The 13,489-nt window shown below is 43.5% G+C and overlaps 2 protein-coding genes across 2 annotated transcripts in view; both read left to right on the forward strand.

The window, feature by feature from the left end:
- The window catches only part of LOC142104373 (uncharacterized), a 388,681-nt gene that overhangs the window by 320,373 nt on the left and 54,819 nt on the right, over positions 1-13,489 (forward strand). The window lies entirely within an intron of this gene.
- Positions 1-13,489, forward strand: part of ADAMTS18 (ADAM metallopeptidase with thrombospondin type 1 motif 18) — a 77,146-nt gene that overhangs the window by 34,666 nt on the left and 28,991 nt on the right. The window contains exons 5-9 of the mRNA XM_075188997.1: positions 2,322-2,521; positions 2,792-2,875; positions 4,646-4,805; positions 7,953-8,058; positions 8,702-8,839. Of these exons, the coding sequence (XP_075045098.1) occupies positions 2,322-2,521; positions 2,792-2,875; positions 4,646-4,805; positions 7,953-8,058; positions 8,702-8,839 (688 nt within the window). The remainder of the gene's footprint in view (positions 1-2,321; positions 2,522-2,791; positions 2,876-4,645; positions 4,806-7,952; positions 8,059-8,701; positions 8,840-13,489) is intronic.

Genomic DNA, 13,489 nt, shown 5'->3' on the forward strand with positions numbered 1-13,489 from the left:
GCATACCACCCTTCTATCATACCACCCTCTCTGCATACCACCCTACTAGTATACCAACCTCCCAGCATACCACCCTCCAAGCATACTACCCTCCAATCACACCACCCTCCCAGCATACCACCCTCCCAGCATACCACCCTCCTAGCATACCACCCTCCTAGCATACCACCCTCCTAATGTACCACCCTCCCAGCATACCACCCTTCTATCATACCGCCCTCCCTGCATACCACCCTACTAGTATACCACCATCCCAGCATACTACCCTCCAATCACACCACCCTCCCTGCATACCACCCTACTAGTATACCACCATCCCAGCATACCACCCTTCTATCATACCACCCTCCCTGCATACCACCCTACTAGTATACCAACCTCCCAGCATACCACCCTCCAAGCATACCACCCTCCCAGCATACCACCCTCCTAGCATACCACCCTCCTAGCATACCACCCTCCTAATGTACCACCCTCCCAGCATACCACCCTTCTATCATACCGCCCTCCCTGCATACCACCCTACTAGTATACCACCATCCCAGCATACCACCCTTCTATCATACCACCCTCCCTGCATACCACCCTACTAGTATACCAACCTCCCAGCATACCACCCTCCAAGCATACTACCCTCCAATCACACCACCCTCCCTGCATACCACCCTACTAGTATACCACCATCCCAGCATACCACCCTTCTATCATACCACCCTCCCTGCATACCACCCTACTAGTATACCACCATCCCAGCATACCACCCTTCTATCATACCACCCTCCCTGCATACCACCCTACTAGTATACCAACCTCCCAGCATACCACCCTCCAAGCATACTACCCTCCAATCACACCACCCTCCCAGCATACCACCCTCCTAGCATACCACCCTCCTAGCATACCACCCTCCAAGCATACTACCCTCCAATCACACCACCCTCCCTGCATACCACCCTACTAGTATACCACCATCCCAGCATACCACCCTTCTATCATACCACCCTCCCTGCATACCACCCTACTAGTATACCAACCTCCCAGCATACCACCCTCCAAGCATACTACCCTCCCAGCATACCACCCTCCCAGCATACCACCCTCCCAGCATACCACCCTCCTAGCATACCACCCTCCTAATGTACCACCCTCCCAGCATACCACCCTTCTATCATACCGCCCTCCCTGCATACCACCCTACTAGTATACCACCATCCCAGCATACCACCCTTCTATCATACCACCCTCTCTGCATACCACCCTACTAGTATACCAACCTCCCAGCATACCACCCTCCAAGCATACTACCCTCCAATCACACCACCCTCCCTGCATACCACCCTACTAGTATACCACCATCCCAGCATACCACCCTTCTATCATACCACCCTCCCTGCATACCACCCTACTAGTATACCAACCTCCCAGCATACCACCCTCCAAGCATACTACCCTCCAATCACACCACCCTCCCAGCATACCACCCTCCTAGCATACCACCCTCCTAGCATACCACCCTCCTAATGTACCACCCTCCCAGCATACCACCCTTCTATCATACCGCCCTCCCTGCATACCACCCTACTAGTATACCAACCTCCCAGCATACCACCCTCCAAGCATACTAACCTCCAATCACACCACCCTCCCAGCATACCACCCTCCTAGCATACCACCCTCCTTGCATACCACCCTCCTAATGTACCACCCTCCCAGCATACCACCCCTCTATCATTACGCCCTCCCTGCATACCACCCTACTAGTATACCACCCTCCCAGCATACCACTCTCTTACAATACCAACCTCCCAGCATACCACCCTCCCTGCATACCATCCTCCCTGCATACCACCCTACTAGTATACCACCATCCCAGCATACCACCCTCCCTGCATACCACCCTACTAGTATACCGGCAGCATAAGTGCTGGCACCGGTCTTGGGTGATCCTGTCTCATCCCTGGGCTTTTAATCTGTTAAAACACATTGATCATGTTTAGCACATCCTGCAGCTTGTGTCCATAGTGAAGCTGAGCAGTGAGGTCACATTCTTGCAACTTCCCGTATTCACAAAGCATTCTGTACCTCAGCTCAACTATATATGCGGCTAGCTCCAGAGGGTTATGTTTCTGTGGATTAGGAGACTGGACCAGACATTACAGACACATGAGCAGCAGCTAAACTTATGGCGGGTTTTGCCGTCTTCCATATTCTCTAATTAGACTATTGTGTGTTTCAACGGGACAATATTTTGACAAACTAGATTGGTAAACTTGACCCTGCCAGAGGAAATTGTATAACTGTATTTTTTTTAAAATGTTTAGACATGCCTAGGTTCTCCCCAAAAGACACCAATATAAAGCCAGATGAATATCCACGTCCGCCTCGGTCAAAGCGCTCTGCAGCAAAATCCCAGCAGGCCGGTAGTTTGGTTGTTGAAACCCTTGTAGTGGCTGATAAAAAAATGGTGGAAAAACACGGCAAGGAGAGCGTCACCACTTACATCCTGACCGTGATGAACATGGTAAGGCGTTGGCTCCTTTTCCTGTATTTTCATTAATCACCTAAAATACAAGTTACCCGGTAACAGAGAACAATAGTTTGCACTGCAACTATAAACAGAATTTATAAAATCTCAAGTACGGCGAATGTATGAAAACTTTTACATGTATATTTGTGATTGTTAGTAGCAGTTCTCTTATTTTAAGATACTTCAATTATAGACTAAAAGGCCCTTTGACTGTTTAGATTTATACTTCCATGAATATTAACATTTTTTCCTGTGTCTGTCTAGGTGTCCAGTCTTTTCAAGGATGGGACCATTGGAACTGACATAAATATCGTTGTTGTGAGTCTTTTGCTTTTGGAAGAAGAACCAGTAAGTTTGTAAGATCCACTATATATGGCATGTTTACCAGCTTCTGCAGATACTGACATACTAGGGGTTAGTTACAACGTGCTGGCTCAACGCAGAGTTGATATAGAATGTGTGGCTCCTGCCTCATTGATGTCACTAATTCCCAGGGATTGGCATACCTGCCAACATACCCAATCGGAAAACTCTGGACAAATAGACACCACCCACACTCCACCCTATCCATGCTCAAATCGGGTCAAGTTCCCCAGCCGTTTCTACAGAGGCCAATCAGGAAACTCCAGGAGAAATTTGAACTGTTGGCAGGTAGGGATGCTCTTGTCAAGTTCACCTTTTGCTCACCCCAACCCGGTTATTAAAACAGCTATCCCAAACTACTATCATCATTATCATTTATGTAGCGCCACTAATTCCGCAGCGCTGTAGAGAGAACTCGCTCACATAAGTCCCTGCCCTATTGGAGCTTACAGTCTAAATTCCCTAACATACACACACAGACCAAGAGAGCCTATGGTCAATTTAATAGCAGCCAATTAACCTACTGTTTTTTGGAGTGTGGGAGGAAACTGGAGCACCTGGAGGAAACCCACGCAAACAAACTCCACATAGATAAGGCCATGGTCGGGAATCGAACTCATGACCCCAGTGCTGTATAATCTAATTGCTCATTTCACTGATATTGTAATTATACGGCTCGGGGGCTGTGTTTCTTTCATATAGGTTGCCTGTTTTAAACAGAAATCCCACCTGCTTGTACTGTAAGGAATTTCAGTGGCTCCTCGCAAATGAAGAGCACACCTCCAACTCTTTGCTTAGCCAATTCTAAGTTTGCTCCTTTAAATAGCCTTGAAAAGATTACTTTTTTTTATATAGTTGCCGATCGGCTAAGCACTCATACTTAGTAGCTGCGCTAATCTGTCCATTGCCCAATGAAATCCTGTGCTCTCTCACAAAGCCACAATGTAACGTGCAACAGCCAACCATAAGAGTACAAGTGCATTGTCTGAAAAGTATCTTGTGAATTCCCTGATTGCACATTAGAGAAGTGTGTCCCTTAGACTAAACGCAGTTAAAATCATGCGGGTGAGGGACTTACCAAAGAACCTATTATCTGTGGATTCCTGGAAGTTTCAGCCAATGAGAGCAGGAAGGGGTTGGGACTTATACACAGTTATAAGTCAATGTTCAGAGGCTTCTGTCCTTCCTGCTTACGGATTCCTCCCGCCCTCCCTACAATTTCTTACATAACTTTAAACGGAGTTGTTGAGAGTAGGAGAACAGTGCAGTCTGTAACTGTGCATATGGTGCTTGGGTGATCTTGTCATAGGTCACTACCCCCCTGCGGTTATGGTGTCATACCATGGTTGGTCCGTTTTGTTAGTAGGACCTTTGGGCCAGTTTTGTATGGTTTATACTGGCGGAGTTAATAGGGGGCGTAGTCTTGCCGTTAGACTTGATCTTAGCACCGGCCAATAGATAAGGTATGATCCTGGGTTGGTGGTAATATGGTGTGACCTTTCCACCGTATTGGTTTTGCGTTCCTGACTGCCCTGCTCTCATCCGCCTTACAGTCCTATTAGTTTAAAATAAATAAATATCGTCATTCATTCCAACTTTAATTTTGTGTCCGTGTCTTTATTTGGTCTGGTATAAAGGTTTTATCACAGGTGTGTTATTTGGGGAAAACTTCCCTGCTATGCATTTTATTCTACTTCTTTATTTCTTTGTTAAATGTATATATAATAATTACTACTTTTGCCCTTTGTTTTGCAGGTCGGGCTGTCAATCAATCACCACGCTGACCAGTCCTTAAACAACTTCTGTCAGTGGCAATCTGCCCTCATGGGAAAAAATGGGAAAAGACACGATCACGCCATCCTGCTGACGGGATTGGACATCTGTTCATGGAAAAACGAACCTTGCGATACTTTAGGTACTCTTTTGATACCATGAAACATAAGCAGCCAAATAAATGTTAGATACTAATTCCTGTCTAAATTTATATTGTTTTCACATAACATTATATGAGTTCTAAAGATAAGTTTTATATAAAATTACTGTGTTAAACTTTTTTCTTTCTTTAAACGTCAATGTGGAAAAATATTTTTTCCTCTATTAAAAGATTAAAAGTGGTGCAGATTAGAGTAAAAGAGAATGTAAGTGGTTCAAGTAATAAATCCAGATTTATGAGACTTCCTCAATATCTCCTGCGTGTGAACCAGAACGAGTGTCCACCAATCCTTACATGTGTTATCAAACTAGTAATCTGCAAGTTACAAAAAATAAGAGGCATTATTTTGCCTGGTGGCTTAGTGGTTAGCACTTCTGCCTCACAGCACTGGGGTCATGAGTTCGATTTCCGACCATGGTCTTATCTGTGTGGAGTTTGTATGTTCTCCCCGTGTTTGCGTGGGTTTCCTCCGCGTGCTCCGGTTTCCTCCCACATTCCAAAAACATACTGGTAGGTTAATTGGCTGCTATTAAATAACCCTTAGTCTCTCTCTGTCTGTCTGTGTGTGGGTATGTTAGGGAATTTGGATTGTAAGCTCCAATGGGGCAGGGTCTGATGTGAATGAGTTCTCTGTACAGCGCTACAGAATTAGTGGTGCTATATAAATAAATAGATGATGATGATGATAGATTTTAACTGGTTTATGTTTAAGAGGTAGTGTGGTCATACCTATAAGATAAATCATCATTTATTTATTTAGCGCCATTAATCCCACAGCGCTGTACAGAGGATATTTTTCACTCACATCAGTCCCTGTCTCATTGGAGCTTACAGTCTAAATTCCCTATCACATACAGACTAGGGTCAATTTTGATAGCAGCCAATTAACCTACCAGTATGTTTTTGGAGTGTGGGAGGAAACACGGGGAGAACATACGTAAACTCCACGCAGATAAGACCTTGGTCGGGAATCAAACTCATGTGCTGTGAGGCAGATAAATATATATTTGCTGCCCTGTCTATTAGAACCTCTACTAGAGTCACTGCTTCTCCATCATGAAAGTTGGTATCCAACTGTCCACATCCCAGAAAAGATATATTGCATTGTATGCATTGCATTTATTATATTGTAAACCTGGGTGTGTGTCCAGGGTAGTATTCGAGGTTTTCAAATTTTGTATGGTTAGTATGTCTGCCTCACAGCACTGAGGGCATTAGTATGGTTCCGGCCAGGACCCTATTAGTGCGGAGCTTGTATGTTTGTTTGGGTTTCCTCCCACACCCCAAAGGCATATTGGTAACTTAATTGGCTGCTGACTAAAATGAACCCTACTCTGTGTGTATTAAGGAATTCAGACTGCAAGCTCCAGTGTGGCAGTGACTGATGTGAGCGAGGGATATTCACTATACAATATGGTGGCGCTATGTAAATAAAACAATAATGCTGGTTTTACTTACTTTTATTGGATTATTCATGTAGCTTCTTGGCCTTTACTAACCATACAGCTTACCCCAATATAATGGAGGGAATGTTCTATAGAGTTATAAAGACATATTCATGCACTTCTTATTATGTAAAAACTTACTAAGCTGAAATATAAGTGTAGACATGTATTTTTGTAATTGTATATAAGCAGTACCGTAAGCATTATTATTATTGTGATCAGGGGCAGGTTGGACAGGGGGCAGGGGGGCATTCCCCCCCACCCCCCATTACGGTCACATGGTGGGCTACCTTGGGCTTGGTCACCGAGCCAACTGCATTTTTTTTTCTTTAAAATGTTCCTAATAGGCTGAGTTGAATCTTGTCCCCCGAGCTAAAATTTGCCAGCCCTCCCCTGATTGTACTGGTTTTAGTATTATTCATTAGTTTTGTGTTTTTTTTCCTGGTACACCAGTAATACAGCGTGTCAAATACAATAGCACTTGACATGCAGGGTGTAATCAACACTTACACCTGCAGTCAAGCTTGGTGGGGGGGGGTGGATTGTCAGTGGAGGTCACTGTATTACTTCCCTTGTGTTCATCTCAGTGAATGCGAGTAATTGGAACATGCAGAGTCTAGGGGCCTGATTCATTAAGGATCTTAACCATACTTGCCAACTCTCCCGGAATGTCCGGGAGACTCCCGAAATTCGGTTCGGGCTCCCGGCCTCGTTGGCATTTCTCCCGCATCCTAGATTTCACCGAGAATCGCGTCAAATAACGCGATTCTCTGTGATTGACGCCATTTTGGAGGGCGGGAGGGGGCGAGACAAGGCCAATCGCGTCATTTTGGCCCCGCCCCCCCGCGACGTAAATTATGGTTTCGTGGGGGGCGGGACCAAAATGACACGTTTGGCCTCGTCCCGCCCCCTCCCGCCCTCCAGTCACGCCCCCTCTCTCGGAAACTTGTTTCCGAGAGTTGGCAAGTATGATCTTAACTTAAGAAACTTCTTATTTCAGTCTCCTGTACAAAACCATGTTACAATGCAAGGGGTGCAAATTAGTATTCTGTTTTGCACATAAGTTAAATACTGACTGTTTTTTCATGTAGCACACAAATATCAACTTTAAATTTCAGTGTACAAATAAAGCTATCAAGTATTTGGGCTAGATTTACTAATCTGCGAGTTTGAAAAAGTGGGGATGTTGCCTATAGCAACCAATCAGATTCTAGCTGTCATTTTGAAGGAGGTACTAAATAAAAGAAAGCTAGAATCTGATTGGTTGCTATAGGCAACATCAGCACTTTTTCAAACCCGCAGTTTAGTAAATCTAGCCCTTTGTGTGCTACATGAAAAAACAGTCAGTATTTAACTTATGTGCAAAACAGAAAACTAATTTGCACCCCTTGCATTGTAACATGGTTTTGTCCAGGAGACTGAAATAAGAAGTTTCTTAAGTTAAGATCCTTAATGAATCAGGCCCCTAAGAAGACCAAACCCCAGGCTACAGATACATGCGGGTGAGGAATGGGGTCTATGCAACCAATACATTTCAGGCCCATGCCCAACTGAGATTTTACTGATGATAGAAAACACTAGTGAAAGTATTTGTTTTAAGGACAGGCGGTAACCGACCTTAATCTGCAGTAATAGTTCACAAATGATTTCTGTAATTGACTCATCCTTATATATTCTAATTCAGGTTTTGCACCAATTAACGGTATGTGCAGCAAGCATCGCAGTTGTACCATTAATGAAGACACAGGATTGGGCCTAGCATTTACTATTGCTCACGAGTCTGGTCACAAGTAAGTTTTATTTAGGACATATCTGACTTTCTTCAAGAAAACAGCTGTGAATGCTAAAAATAAATAAATCAGTTACATATTAAATTGAGTGACGACAGGATAAATTTCTTGGTAATTAATGCGTAATAATTTGTTTATAGGACCTTACCTGATTTCTATGACGTTTGCTGTCAAACTTCCCATTTCAGTAGACTACCATTGTTTTCTTACTGTCTCATAATCCATTTATTTGCTCATTTCATGTTTTATATATTTACATATCACATAAATAATTAATCACTAACTCTGTTTTATGATTGTTTTTTTTTTTTTTAATTATTGCAAAAAATACCTAGTTTAAGTTAGTTACAATAACTGATTGTGTAACTGCTGCTAAGCTACCCTGTTTTGCTATAAGTATGTGTAAAGACAATGAAGAAAGTCTCCAAAGTGCAAATCGGCACTAAAACCATTTCATCCAATCAGACATTTGCTTTCGTGGTCTGTGAAGCATTAGACAAATGCAAGCTAATTGCTCATTGGTTGCTTAGGTTTTAGGGCAAATTTTGCTTCTTTGAGCAATGTTAAGATCTAGCCACATTATTGCTATTATGTACTGAAATATTAAATGTATTAAAATTCATCACCTTGTTCTTTGTAACAGTTTTGGAATGGTTCACGATGGAGAAGGGAACCCTTGCAGAAAGGCAGAGGGTAACATTATGTCCCCCACATTGAGTGGAAACAACGGCGTGTTTTCCTGGTCGGCTTGCAGCAGACAATACTTGAAGGAGTTCCTCAGGTGAGGGCTACGAGCCGTCCGTCGTCAGAAATTCGATGTTTGAGTGATCAAATGTAGACAACGCATTTCTGTATTCTAATTAGAGTGTTGCGTTTCACAGTTTTACATGTGATCAGTGCTTTTTTTGTAAGATAAAAGGTGCCGGAACTCACCTCTTTCTGCCCCCTAATTTTTCTGTAGCCCTCTCTTTCTGCCCCCCTCTTTTTTCTGCAGCCCTCTTTTACTACCCTCTCATTTTTCTGCAGCCCTCTCTTACTCCCCCCTCATTTTTCTGCAGCCCTCTCTTACTACCCCCTCATTTTTCTGTAGCCCTCTCTTTCTGCCCCCTCATTTTTCTGTAGCCCTCTCTTTCTGCCCCCTCGTTTTTCTGCAGCCCTCTCTTTCTGCCCCCTCATTTTTCTGTAGCCCTCTCTTTCTGCCCCCCTCGTTTTTCTGCAGCCCTCTCTTCCTGCTCCCCTCATTTTTCTGTAGCCCTCTCTTTCTGCCCCCTCGTTTTTCTGTAGCCCTCTCTTTCTGCCCCCCTCGTTTTTCTGCAGCCCTCTCTTCCTGCTCCCCTCATTTTTCTGTAGCCCTCTCTTTCTGCCCCCCTCGTTTTTCTGCAGCCCTCTCTTCCTGCTCCCCTCATTTTTCTGTAGCCCTCTCTTTCTGCCCCCTTGTTTTTCTGTATCCCTCTCTTTCTACCCCCCTCCTCCGCTTTCTGTAGTCTGTACTTACCTTCTATGCTTCTCTTCTCACTTTTTCCACGCTGCCGGAGCCGGAAGCAGGACACACACTAAGATGTGGTGCTGCGCTGTAGCAGCACCGGAGAGAAACCTAAGATAAAATGTTAAAACGTTAATTCAACTTTGAAAACCCATGGACAAAAGGTGCCAGAACTCCCTTCTGAGCGTTCTATGACAAAAAAAGGCCCTGCATGTGATAATAATGATTCCAAGAATCCTTACAGCATTTTTACTGCCAGGATTATCAGTTCTTATATCTGTCGCTTCTGTTAAAGTTGCTCCCAAGCCGATGTTGTGTTCACCCTGGAGAAGAGCAGACCAGATGTTCCTCTAGTTCTCCGAAGCCCGAGCATTTCCAAAATTGACCTTTTCTTTCATTCTCCAGGTGTTGCTGTTAACCAATACCTTCGTTCCTAACTTCTGTTTCCTCTTAGCGACATTCTGTACATGTTGAGACATAGTGGAAGACTGGACTCTCTACGTTCATAAGCGAATGCTGGCATGAATTTCCCCTGACCCGCTCTGCCATATGTTTTCTTTTATTGCCAAGGTTCAGGCCAACGTAATATATTTAATCTTGTATTGCTTTACAGCAGAACTCTAAGTGACTTCAAAAGTTTTACACCGTTGGCAGCTGTCCGGTGTCTTTTTGCATTTGCTTCAGCCTAAATTTACCCCACTAAAATCATCAACTCATTTTAGAATTGACACATTTTACTGACACTTAGTTAAACATAGTTCTAAAATCTATAAATATTAAAGAGATACAGGACAACAGGGGGCAACGATTGCAAGTAAAGAACTTTGCATTATTCAGAGCCATCATCACTTATGTGGTTCATGTTATATGTGTAGCTTTGTAGTGTCAAGAAGGCATTTTTATGGGTATGTATTATTTTGTTAATGTCAGACAAGAATGTGATTTTATTTTTATTAAAAATACTAAATGTCAGTAAAGGTAAATGATCTTTGGCAACATATACATAAATAAAAAATAATACTAACGAGTTAAAATATGCTGATAATTAAAATTCAGCAAGTAATTTATTATTATCATCATCATTTATTTATATAGCGCCAACATATTCTGTAGCGCTTTACAATTGGGATAAATACAGTAATAATAAACAAACTGGGTAAAACAGACAAAGAGGTGACAGGGCTCTGTCGCAAGCTTACAATATATATTTAATATTTTTTATGTATTTGTGTTTGTTAACACTGCACCAAGTATGTGACATTATAATAAACAAAAACAGGAAGATTAAGTTAATAGACTGTAGTTAAAAAAGTGATTTTGCTTCACTGCTTCTACATTATAAATAGTCCTATCCCACATACTCTCAGACACAATATGCAGAATGCAAGCTCAAACCCCTTGACATTTGTTAACCCCCCCCCCCCTAAAAATCCTGCGTGCGCCCCTGTGGTATGTTTTTGAAGTGTGGGAGGAAACCGGAGCACCCGGAGGAAACCCACACAAACACGGGGAGAACATACAAACTCCACACAGATAAGGCCATGGTCGGGAATTGAGCTCATGACCCCAGTGCCGTGAGGCAGAAGTGCTAACCACTAAGCCACCATGCTGTCCTGTCATATATATAAATATATATATATAGCGAAAGCGCCACCAATTACGCAGTCCTGTACAGAGAATATTGGTCATTCATTGCCCAGGGGCAAACGCAGGATTTTTAGAGGGGGGTTTCCAATTATTTGCACGGGGAAGCCTGTTTAACAAGTATTGTAGTGGTACTTGTACTGCCGCAGTACCTGTTCTGTTATCGCCATCTCAGGATGGTGATAACAAATTAATATATTTTTTAAAAAATGCTTTATTCTTTGACTAAAGCATTTTTTAATGAATTAAAGTTTGTTTTTGTTTTTTTAAATAAATGGAATCTATTTTATAAACTTTAATTTATTTTTCCACAATTTTTTTTAACTGCTGGAGGGAAACACAGGCACACAGATGGGAATAAAGGAAGGAACAGAAACAAAGGGGCGGGAGCCATCCACAAACAAAGCGGAAGAGGCACAAATGGGGATACAGAACTGGAGAAAGACAGACAATACAAAGGGGGGAAACAGAGATAAGGGAGGATGATACATGCAGACACAAAGGGGGGGAGGGGGCAAGAGACACACTGTATACACACAAACATGGGGGGAGACAGGAGTGGGCAAGGAGAAACGTGTAAGTGAAGGCATTGAGGGGCTCCTCTTAGTGGAGGTGGGGCGGGATCTGCTGTTTAATGGCCACGTGCTTCCTTCCCATCTACCTCTGTTGCATAATTACCACTCTTCATTACTTTACAAAATTACCTTGTGCTCTTGCTCTCTTCCTGCCTCTTGTGCTCTTGCTCTCTTCCTGCCTCTTGTGCGCTTGCTCTCTTCCTGCCTCTTGTGCGCTTGCTCTCTTCCTGCCTCTTGTGCACTTGCTCTCTTTCTTTTCTGTAGTGTAGTGGGGCAGCCACGATCTGACAGGTCTGTTCCCTCGGGGCTGCCAGTAGGGGCTGCAGTAATAGGCTGCACGTCCCCTACATTCACCTGGACTGTGAAATGTTTTCTGTGTCTGCCCCCCTTTTTTGTTAATTCTCTCTGCTGGTGTTGGAATAACATCCGGTTACTTGCAGAGCATAGGGGAGTTCCTGGGCAACTGGGAAACCACCCTAAGTGCGCCCCTGCTGTCCCAATGGAGCTTACAGTCTAAATTCCCTAATGCATACACACAGACTAGGGTTAATTTTGTCAGCAGCCATTTAACCTACTAGTATGTCATCATTTTGGTCCCGCCCCTAAACGATTGTCACAATATTGGGCAATTACAACAGGGGGATAAGATGACACAATATTTGCGTCATTAAGCCCTGGCCCTGCCACTTATCTATTGCGGGGCGAGATCCGGGAGGTTGCCCTGCTCTCTCGGGAGCCCAGGAGGTCTCCCAGAAATGCGTGAGTCTCCCGGACATTCCGGGAGAGTAGGCAACTATTAAAGAAAAGCAGCTAATGAATCTCTAGAGACTGAAGTGTCTTTTACATTTCTGTCTCCATTACTGAAGTCATGTTGTCTTACCTGTCAGTCTTTGAATATATCTTGGTCTCCATGAAAATGGCCACCTCCATAATCATCAATACATGGACATAGGACACAATTTCTGAACTGTGTCATCATGCCACAGATGGCGAAGCCAACTACGTCTTGTATTGGCTCAGCATCAGGGAGAATGCCAGACTCTTCAGGGAGTGAGGGAGATCACCCCTAGTTCAGGGAGTCTCCCTGACATTCAGGGAGAGTTGGCAAGTATGAGATAAAGCCCTGAATCAAACTCATGACCCCAGCACTGTGAAACCAAGGTGCTAACTTCTGATCCACCGTGTAATCTGCCCAGACCAGAATAGAGTGCTGACCAGAACAGCCTATACCAGTGTTGGCTAAATTGTCACATTCCAGGTGTTGTGAAATTACAAATCCCAGCATACCCTTCCAGCAATAAGCTGCTATATATTGGCAAAGCATGCTGGGACTTATAGTTTCACAACACCTGGAGTGTCACAGGTTAGCCAACACTGGGCTATACTGCACTGATGAGCTCAGTAGCCTGAAACAGTCTTTGTCAAGCCATTGTTATGTATTAAAACTCAGTAGCTGGGGGCATTGACTTAAAGATCTGCCATGTGAATGGCACTTTCCAGAAGTCTATTCTTTCTTGGCATGAATGATACATATTTATCAACACTGTGACATGTAATGTTTTTAAAAGAAAACATCTGAATTTCACATGGCCTTGCCTCTAATAGAGATTTTCTGTGGTAAAAGCGAGTAAGTACATTTTCTAAAGTACATTATTTTGAGGCAAAGCCTGAGAGATAAACAGCATTTATATGACACATTCAGCTGTTTTGCTTCAAATTCAATCAATTT

Source organism: Mixophyes fleayi, chromosome 10 (assembly GCF_038048845.1).
Source record: "Mixophyes fleayi isolate aMixFle1 chromosome 10, aMixFle1.hap1, whole genome shotgun sequence".
In the NCBI taxonomy this organism is placed as follows: domain Eukaryota; kingdom Metazoa; phylum Chordata; class Amphibia; order Anura; family Limnodynastidae; genus Mixophyes; species Mixophyes fleayi.